Consider the following 10,636-nt stretch of genomic DNA (forward strand, 5'->3'; position numbering starts at 1 on the left):
ACTAAATTAGATACTCAGTTACAAATTATAAAAGTAACTAGTCATTTTAGAAAGTAACTAATGCGTTATTTTTAAGTAACTTAAAATGGACTTAAAATACATGTGCATGTTTAATTATTTATGGTAAATCTGAATATTATAAGGAAATGGACACATAATACAATACATTAACAGAAACACTGTACACACATTTAAACTATTTAAATTTTGTTGTGGGACAAAGTGAGTGAGTTATTGCCCCTCAACAGGCCAATTAAATAATGCTTGTTAAGCACTGTAGCAAAAATAAATAACAAATATATACACTCTTTGTAGTGCAAATAACGTAAGTGGCCTGATGTTTATACTTTTGAGCTGGTGTGTGCGTCGAGCCGGCGTGTGTGTGAATGTGTGTGTGTGTGTGTGTGTGTGTGTGTGTGTGTTTGTGTGTGATAAAGCGAGGGAGAAATGAGCTGTGACAGTGACTACCTTCGGAGCGAGTAGCCGTTCTAGAGTCATAGTGCCTATGCTTTCTGACCATGGTAGAAAATCTTTAGCAGAAAAAGTTACCCCTCAATAATGATGGGGGACTGTAGTAAACATGATGCCTTCTTAACATCAGTATGTTGGCATTTTCATTATGAACATGTTACAGTAGCATGATGATACTGTCACAGAGCCAATAGTGTAGCTGTAGATTCTTAGTCTTGTTAGGCTGTCATGCACGCCATCAGCTTGGAGTGAATAGAAACATTATGTGCAAAATATAGCATTAACAATGTTTATTTTTTTTTAAAGAAGCTGTACTTGAACTTGGTGCACCAACACGTGCAGATTGTGAGAATTTATGTTGTTTTGTTGGTTTGTTTAAAGAAACAAGCATGCATTGAATGGTTTGTCCTGTTATAATACTTCTTGTACATTAGCATATTACATAGCATTTGGGAATCCCTTCAAAGACCCAGTGGGATATCATGTTTTAGTACCTTTGAAAGAGCAGCTAGTAGGGTTGGTTGATATGGCATTATAAACAATATGAATGTGTCTACCGTAAAATAACTCGTAAACATTTATAGGTGTAGTAGTCCTTCATGGATAATGCTGTAAGGTTATGATCAGGACTGTTATATGGTGAAATTGGATTTGTCTGATTTTTGTATTGTTGCAATGTAATACTTTAATTTCTGAGCTATTTACTTTGCTGAAGTGGCCAAAAACAGACAGTTCTCAATAAATTTTTCAGAAGATGTATAATACTATATGAAAATGTATGTTGACTGTGATAGGAAATGACATACATTATATAGTGATGGTCATGAACAGAGAATGGAGTGGGCCAGTGTTGTAGAGTGAATCTATTTACTGAGTGTTAGTATATAAAACACATTTAGCTTTAAAAAATTAAGTTTAAATAATTGTAGTTTGAATATATTTTGGTTTTTACAGCAATGGTTGGCTTTGGCCTATCTACTGTGTTATAGAAATAGGATGACTAGTAATAGTAAGACAAGAAAAAAACAAATATTACATTATTGCTGCTGCTGTCTTATCAAATATACTAATATGCTTTTTATTTAAATCTTACATTCCAGACATTAATGATGATACATTTTTATTTTCTGTCATTTCAGTAACACTGCTGGGAATTATTGAAATGCAAATGAAAAAGGTGAAAACCTTTAGTATTATTGACATACTATCTGTCTGATTATGCTTAACACGGCAGGATGGTGCGCATCTAATCTTACTGATTGACTCATGTGGTGCCCGCATCATTCATGGGGGATTTTGAACTTACTTTATGGTATTTGAAGCAAATTTCCTGGACATTTAAAATGTTGAATTTAATGTATATGGGTTTTTTATCCAAAGAGAAACACCGTTTATCTTAGTTTTTTCCTCCATGTTGTTTTCTTCTCTCTTTCTCTGAAAGCTCTGTTGCATTCAGTGGGCGTTTCACTCCTCTGTGGAGAAAAACATAGACAGCTGACGGATTCATTAGAATACTAGCTACTAATTAGAAAAGCTATTCTTGTCACTCACTTAATACACTGTTGTTAGTACTGCTCATAAGTAAAAGAAAGGCCTTATCTGCCATTCACAGAGGACTATGTAGATGTATGATTTTTTTTTTTCTGTCAATCACCGCTGTTCACAATTACAGCCAACAAATCTCTTTGCAGCTTTGAAACGTTCTATGCACAGCAGAATCCTTGAATTTGAGTAGGAGTATGAACATATGAATAATATAACTTTCTGCCATTCACACTGCACTGCCTCAGGGCTGCATTAGGCACCATGTGAGTGCTAAAGAGACACAGCGGTAAGTGGGACTGACAGACACACTCGACACAGGTCACAGCTTGTTTTATTTTGAATTCAAACCAAGAGAAGAGTGACAAGGATGCACACTGATAAATTACACCAGGTATCGCTACACATCAACTAACAACATCACAATATCTCATAAAAACACTCCTGACAACAGATCCAATGTTACAAAATGAAAAATAACAGTACAGGAACAAAAATCGGCTGGAGTTGAAGCCCATTAATAAACATATCAAAACTGCGGAAAATAACGGCAAGAATTTCGGCAAGAGACGTTGATATGCACGGTATTTCCCTTCCCATCTGTAACATTGTGTTGAATGGAGCTACAGTACATATACACAACTGAAGCAATAGGTAAGTAACTCACAGTTACTCTGTAAAATTAAAAAACTCCTAATAATAAAAAAAAACAATGCATACACACAAAAAACTAGTCTGATCGCACGGTTGTATGTACAGCTTGGGTTACTGGGGGATTTCAGGATTTAAAATGTATAGCACAGCACATTGAAATATCTCTGTATATGAGCTACCAAACAGCCACGATGGGAAAATTCATTCAATCCACTCAAGACATGTTGCGGATGTGGACACTGGCGTCAAACTTTCCTCAGACAGTACAGCTGAAATTTTGTGTTTAATAATGTGTTACAGCAATACAAGACTATACTTACATTTTTCGGGTTGGAATATGAAGTTGGGACGGACGTGCCTGAGGTTACACAGTTTGGACAACAAAGAAAAAGCGCCGTGAATGCATATTAACTACACTATACACACTTGCAGAAGAAAAAACAGACTCCCAACTTCAGAGATCTCACAATTGACACGTGCCTTTGTACAAAGATAATCACATACAAATCATTCATACGTTAGAGTAAAAAATAAATATATCGAGACAATAAATTAGAGGAAAGGACTAAAAACATGGTAATGAGAGAGCAGACCGTGTGTGTGTGTGTGTGTGTGTGTGTGTGTGTGTGTGTGTGTGTATCAGCAGAGGATGATCCCAAGAGAGCAAAGGTTCACTGGGAAATGCTCCTCGATAAGAGAATGAGCATATAAATGGACAATAACATGACCATTTCACGAACTGGCGTGAGACCGGGTCGGGTAAATCAGAATATGACCTAGCACGTGCTTGTGTGTTCTTATGTCTGCATGCAAGTTTTCACTCTATATCGGCTTTGTATATGTAGCTGTTGTGGAGATTTGTGTCTCTTTTGTCTATATCTTTAAATATTCACCTACATGTTTGTGTGTTGCTGCGTCTATATCTGCCTGTGTCTGTATTTCTTCATGTCTGCATGTGTTTACAACACCCTTTAACCATTAACCATTCAGTTAACTCAGTGACCCTCGTCGCTTGGCGGTTTAGCATCGTGCTGCTGCCCCGCCGCCCCTCCAGGAAGCCAGGGGGAGACAGAGTGCGAGGTGGTCTGCTTGGCCATGCTGTAGTGGCTGATCACTGTGTAGAAACGGCCCCTTGAATTGGCATCTTGAGCAGCGTAGTAGGCCTCCAAAGAGGCTGGGATACACCGCTTGTGCTGTAAGGGAGAAAGAGAACTGTGAGGTTCATAACATTTATCAATTCATTCAATGTTAAAGGCATCTAAGTTTTTCATAGTGCTGAACGATTTCAGAAAAATATTGAAATGGAATTTTTCTGACTGTGATTGAAAGTCTAGTTGTGGTGTGCATAGTTTTAAACAAGATATGTTTGCAATTAGCATGATCACATATTTATCTTGTTTGTACATGAATAGAATCAGATAAAATAATGCAGCTGCTTGTTGACGAGGCCCTCTCAAGGTTGAAACAAGCCAGTCGGAAAAAAGTCATTCTATACATCTATAGAAAATTGACTAATTAAGTTCAGATGTATTAAGATGTTACATTAGTAGTATACTTGACATAACTCAGTAATGTTCAAATATATTAGTAATATTCAAACTGGCATGTCTAAGAAGCTAAAATCTACGTTTGCCTTACAGACATAGAGGGCTAGCTGCTTTGTGGTTTGTTTTTAAAAAAAGTACTCTTCTTTATATTTAGCTAAAAAATACATAATGTGTGGTTCCCAGTAAAAACATTTTTCAGAAACAAAAAGGAAAAAAAAGTCAAAATAATTGCCAAAACCAGCCAAAAATGTCTAATGAGAATTTAAGATGATGGGGGAAAAAAACAACCACAAGACTGTCTGTATACAATCCTGTTTTCATTAGAGAGAATATGCAAGCGATAAAAGAAGCCATTTACATTACAGCTGTGGGAACACATAGAGGGGAAGAGGAGAAACAGGCCGTAATACTGTAATGTATTGCATATGCACATGTGTTTTGAGTCCGTAGAGCATTAGAATGTGTTTGAGTGTGTACACATTTACAACCTTGTGTGCAGTTGTGTGTTGTACGTGCCATACAGTATTGTGTGAGTGTGTGCAAGTTTTTCGACATGTTTGCACCCGGTGAACACATACATGGGACACTGCTAATAATATCTCTGCAGGCTGCAATCAGAGCCCCTGCAGAGGCTGTGGGCCTGAAACTAGATTTATACCACCTTAAAGGCCAGGTTTGTCCAGTGACACAGAATCCCAAGGTGACCTCTCACAAAGTACAGAGAAACCTTTGTTATAAGCAAGTACCAGGGAGGTATGGAGAGACTATCTGCATGACATTTTTAATAAAGTGTAGAGATTCAACCCTAATACTGTACATATCTGGGTCGCAGATTGTTAGATCAGAATGGGTGTTTAAGCTATTTCTTTTATGAGCTCAGCCATATAAATGGGGGGTTAGTGATCACAATGTGATAATTATTGTCATATAGGCAGTTAGTTTAATTTTCATCAAATAGTTGACATGGCTAATGGCATATGAGAATGGCCTCAATGGAGTTTCTTTCTTTGGCTTCTGTGTCAAGGAACAAAAGCCTAATATTACACTTGATTATACTGGTCATACCAAAATCACTGCTATCACTGATTCATGATTCCCTAGCCTCTTCTTGTAACATGACCTCAGAAATGAGTAAAAGTAGTGCGGGATGGTTTTTTTTTCCCCAGTGGAGACTGGTTTGTAAATCCAACTTTTAATTTTTTTTTATTTAGATAGGAAGGAAAGTAGAGAGGGAGAAAGTAAAGGGCAGAGAGGATTTAAACAGCCAAGGATTAGTTCAGCACATAACCCCTCTGGCAAACTGTTGTTCTATACTACAGTTTTTGCAAGGATTAAACAAATGATCATTACGATGTTCGAATTAATGAGCTTTAGAGTTGTTGGTCTGTGGATTTTGTCTCTTGTTTCACCTTGTTTCCAGTCTTTGCGCTAAACTAAACTAAACGAAGATAACCAGCTCCTGGGTATCCCTTGATATTCAATGGACTTCTCATCTTACTCTCCACCAAAAAGCAAATATTCCAAAAATGTTGAGCTTGCTTTAATTGCCAGAAAATAAAGGGGCAACACATTTTAATTAATTAATCCTTTAACATTTTTAAGCAAAAATGCCACTAATATCTCAAATTTGTTGATTTTCTCCATTTTAGATCATTGCCAATTCAACATATTTGGGTTTTAGACTGTTGGTTGGAAAAAACAAGTGATATGACGATGTAACCCAGGGCTGATGGAAATTGTGATGGACAGTTTGGGATATTTTATAGACTAAACAAATCAGAATTAAGATCTTAACTCATCCTGTGAATGCTAACTTTCACGCATTTCACACATAACTGCCCTGTTAACCACCTGACTATCTCTGGGCTTTAAATAGGTGTGTTGTAACGCTGTAAAATATAATGCAGGCCACTTATGGGTCTTACCTTGTAAATGAATCCATCTGGGCAGGCATGGTCATAGGTGAAGGCCTTATAAACCACCAAGAACACAATGCAGGCGAGGAAGGCCAGGGCCAGGATGATCAGAATAGTCACCTGGGGGAAGGACAAATGCTGGTCAGTGTGTGTGTGTGTGTGTGTGTGTGTGTGTGTGTGTGTGTGTGTGTGTGTGTGTGTGTGTGTGTGTGTGTGTGTGTGTGTGTGTGTGTGTGTGTGTGTGTGTATGTGTATGTGTGTGTGTGTGTTTGTGGCATAATAAATGGTACAGTTAGATGCTGCTGACTGAGGTGAATGGCTCCTCAAGGCAAGGTGTTCCTGTTGAGTTTCGTGATGGAGGACTTAGGTCGTGACACTGTACCGAGACCTGTGTTTTTTAGCATACTGTAGACACTTTTTCACAACAGATTTGTGAAGGAAAGCACAGCTGTGACTTATAACATTAACAATGGCTCTTTTCTGTTCAAGCGTCCCAGTAAGCCATGACAGTGAGCCACTGACCCATCATGCACAATACCAGGACCTGGAAACTGAAGCAGCTAAATGGAATTCAGCCATCTTTAAGTCCATCATTTCCATCATTCCTGTGCTTTTCCTACTGTGAGATGTAAAAAAATATCTTCTGCGAAAACGCCCTATTGCAAATATGAACTTGTAATTAGGTTTCTTAATAAATAATGGTTTAATTATTAAACACTTTCCACAAGTTCCATCCTCATTAAATTACAAATGTTCTTCAAAAGTAAAAGATCAAAGCACACTAAAGTTACTGCAGACTTGTCCCGGTACAAAGTCTTCTTGTAATCCTCAAAGATATCACCTCCTGTTACGCAGATGTACGTGATGTGAGCTTAATATAAAGGACTTCATTATGTCAAGCTGGGTCTCCATATAGACCTATTCAATTACACTGTAAATAATGTGTATCAAGTTGCAGTGGACTAATGGTATGATATTACATTCATTTGGCTTTTAATATTGTATTTTTGTTTTAATTTCAAGCAAATTGTCAATAAAAAAACTAGCAAAATGAGTTCCTGAAGTGTAGTTTTTAATGTGAGGGTTTTGTTTCATGAAATATACAACAATGCCATTGCATTGAACCTCAATTTGATTATTAACTCCGCTGAGGAAGGTCGCTGTGTTCGTCTGTTTATTGGTTTGTTTGTCTGTCAGTAGAATTACGGGAAAAACTACTGGCTTGATTTGTATTAAACTTGGTGGAAATCTCATTCATGGGCCATGGAGAAACCCATTACATTTTAGAGTGGATATAAATCACATGGCATCAATGATGGTGATTGCAGATACGCACACTACGCTAATTTTCACTTTAGTTAACATAATGAAATAGGGCATTTGTGCTGCATTCACGTGGTCAGAACAATCGGACTCGGAAACTTCACACTGCATTAACATAGTGTAATAGTATAGCATAGCATGCCCGGCCGGAGATCTGCGCTCTCCAAGTGCCTTTTCAGTTTTTTCTGTGATTTGCATACATTTTTCCATAATGTTATACATAGTATATCGCCCAGCCGTTAATGAAAATCCACACTGACTTTGCCGATCATGAGGGTGAAAAAAAAAATAATTTCAGTTTTTTTTTTTTTTTTAAATCAACCTCATGAATCTATCCGCATCCTTCTTGTCCACTCAGTGCACTCAAATCACCAAGAGAAGGCTATTGCGAGAAGCAGAAGAAAGGAAAAATTATAAATGATTATAAATACATAGGTGCGTTGCAATTTTTTGAAACTGCAAAAAAACTGGAACTAACTAAAACATTCTGGTCAGTCTTCACAATATGGAACTAAAGTATGAAATGTTATCAGCATTTACTTGGACCAAATCAAAATACATCTGCAGTGTAAAAAAAAGCCTAATAGCAGCCAAAAGCAGAGCTGATCTAACATGATGGAAATAACACATTTCTTTAATCGTACTGATGCAAATAAAAATGCCTCTGTGTAGTTTGAGGTGAAATATTAATTTCCCTGGCAGGCTAGACAATGTGGTAGTAAAGCAGATTAAAATATAAAAGGATTTATTTCCTCCTACTTTCTACTTGACATCGTGATTGGATGCTTCTGAGTGAGCATTTAATTAGAATTATGCAAATCAAGTGCAAAGGATAGTTGTGTTTAAAAATTGTATTATCTGCCAAGTCACACATGCCAATGTGTGGTGCATGCATAGGCTTGCATCCGCACGTGTGCATGTTTCCCCCACACGCTCCAAAATATTAAAGTTTCCATTAAAAAGACTGATTTATCCCAGTGATTGGGCTGAATAAAAAAACAGAACGTTCCATAATGGATGGTTTCTAATTTCCAGTTTCCATTTCAATTCCCACATTAAAGTCCTTCTTGATTTACTGCTTTCTATATGATCTGTCACTGTGATATGTCAGAGCAATTACACATGGGTGTGATCATTAGTCTCCATCAGTGTTATGGGGGTGGACAGGGACACGCAAGCTAAGTGACTGTTTACTTGGTGTCAACTGGGGGACATGACTCTCAGCCTTGGTTTCTGCTGACACTCTGTAAATTACTTCCACACATCACACACTGCAATACATCACAATGACGCATTTAAAGTCATGGTGACTTGCCTTTTGGAGGCGAAATAAAAGTTGAATAACTGATTAAGACCCACCCTGACCCCCTTTTTGATTGTGATGCACATGAAACAGCTTACTAAGGAGGGGGATTAGTGTAAAGCTCCTCATATCATGCACCGAGCAATCAGTGTTTCATGCATTTGGAGACACAAGCTCGCGTAGACACTTTGAAACCTGAAACAAAGACTAAAGTTGCTAGTGACTAAAGAACTGAAATTGACTCAATTTAAACAGCAAAGCATTTGTATGGCCAACTCATCTGAAACATTAATTCGGCCGATTATTTATTGAATTAAACTGCCTTCTTTAAAATATACAGTATGTTCTGACCACGCTTTAATGATGTTTGGAATTAGACTTAGATTAGTGGTATTAACCCTGGCATGGAAAGTGTAGCCTATGTTAACGTTCGGTGACACTTTCATTGTAAATTTAACACAGCAGCAGCAGTCGGAGCAAAAGTTCAGGCCAGAACATACCCTGCCCTTTGTATTAGAAATGATCGCTCTAGAATCCCTGTTGATGCAGCCACGGCCACGTGGTGTATAAATCCATTAAAAATCTACCCTGACCTTTCTCCATTATTCATAATCCGGCTGAACTCAGCAGTAAACCTTAGGAAGTCGTTAGGGTAACGCTATAGCTTACGAATGAAGACTCCCACACATCCCACTACATTTATCTGCCAGTATCTACTAGACTGATGCAATATACTCTGTGATACGATAATGCTCTTATTCTTCTGATAACAGCTGAATCTGCGCCAAGGGTGCAGCCACATTAAACATAGAACAGAATAGAATTGCACAGTAGAATCCAATGTAATAGAATGAGGCTTTTTTGTTGAATACAAGCTTAGGATAACTCCCATCATGGCAGCTTCTCCCACCCACATCAACATCATCCTTTTTTCTGTTGAACACAGTTGCTAGTGCTGTTTTGTCATTAGCGCTCCACTATGTGCCATCCTACGCCACTATCACCACCAACACAATCATAATCATGCTTGCTATGTGTGCCACAGATAAGAGACAGGTGTTTGTTTTTTGTGGATGCAGGTACAGTAAAAGCACAGCGTGCTGCAATAATTTGGATGAAGAGCACTGTGTCCTTAACAAGAACTGGCTCCATTAGTAAAGACTGGATTGACTGCGTAACAGGTGACCATGCCTGCTGGGCTTTAGTTGTTTGACCTAATCAACCCAGGGCCAATAGAAACCCGTTGTTTCTATGCACATGGATTCATTCCCATGGTATTTAAAGCTGCACTGAGCAAGGATTTTCAGAATGCATTTCACCAACATCTCCCTGTGCATTTAAACTGTTTGCACCATGAAACTGGAACTAAAAAATAGAAACTTGAGAGCAAAATGAATGCAAACTACTACAAACAAACAAAAACTAATCAGTATACTCCCTTGCCTCTATGCTGCATTGTACTGAACGTGATCACACACATGCTCACTGTTTTTTATGCAGCATCACATCTGATTTCAAGGTACTTACGCTTATTTTATTCAACCAGGAAAACCTGAGTTGAAATATCTAAATTTTAAGAGAGTCTTGGTCAAGAGCAAGAACAATAAGTTACAGACAACATAAAAAAAAACATAACTTACATTTACAGTAACAAATATATACTGAGTAATAATAAAAAATGCTCACCAAATTGTTCTTAATGTCATCTAACTTAAACCCGCTTAAGTACAAATTTTAAACATTTTAAAGTTGAGTGGCCCTCACTGAGTTAGACTCAAAACCATTCTTGGTATAAATCTCAACAGTTATCATTCACAGAAAAGAAAAGGAGCTAATCTTTACAACTGAGAAGCTGGAACTGGGGAACATTTGGCCTTAGT

The 10,636-nt window shown here is 37.6% G+C and overlaps 1 protein-coding gene across 1 annotated transcript in view; it reads right to left on the bottom strand.

Annotated features, from left to right (window-relative positions):
- Window positions 1–2,329: 2,329 nt before the first annotated feature.
- The window catches only part of nsg2 (neuronal vesicle trafficking associated 2), a 34,905-nt gene continuing 26,598 nt past the window's right edge, over window positions 2,330–10,636 (bottom strand). Inside the window, exons 4-5 of the mRNA XM_032534567.1 lie at window positions 6,140–6,250; window positions 2,330–3,860 (exon numbers count right to left, since the gene is read on the bottom strand). Of these exons, the coding sequence (XP_032390458.1) occupies window positions 3,663–3,860; window positions 6,140–6,250 (309 nt within the window). The 3' untranslated portion in view covers window positions 2,330–3,662. The remainder of the gene's footprint in view (window positions 3,861–6,139; window positions 6,251–10,636) is intronic.

This window comes from Etheostoma spectabile, chromosome 13 (genome assembly GCF_008692095.1).
Source record: "Etheostoma spectabile isolate EspeVRDwgs_2016 chromosome 13, UIUC_Espe_1.0, whole genome shotgun sequence".
Lineage (NCBI taxonomy): Eukaryota > Metazoa > Chordata > Actinopteri > Perciformes > Percidae > Etheostoma > Etheostoma spectabile.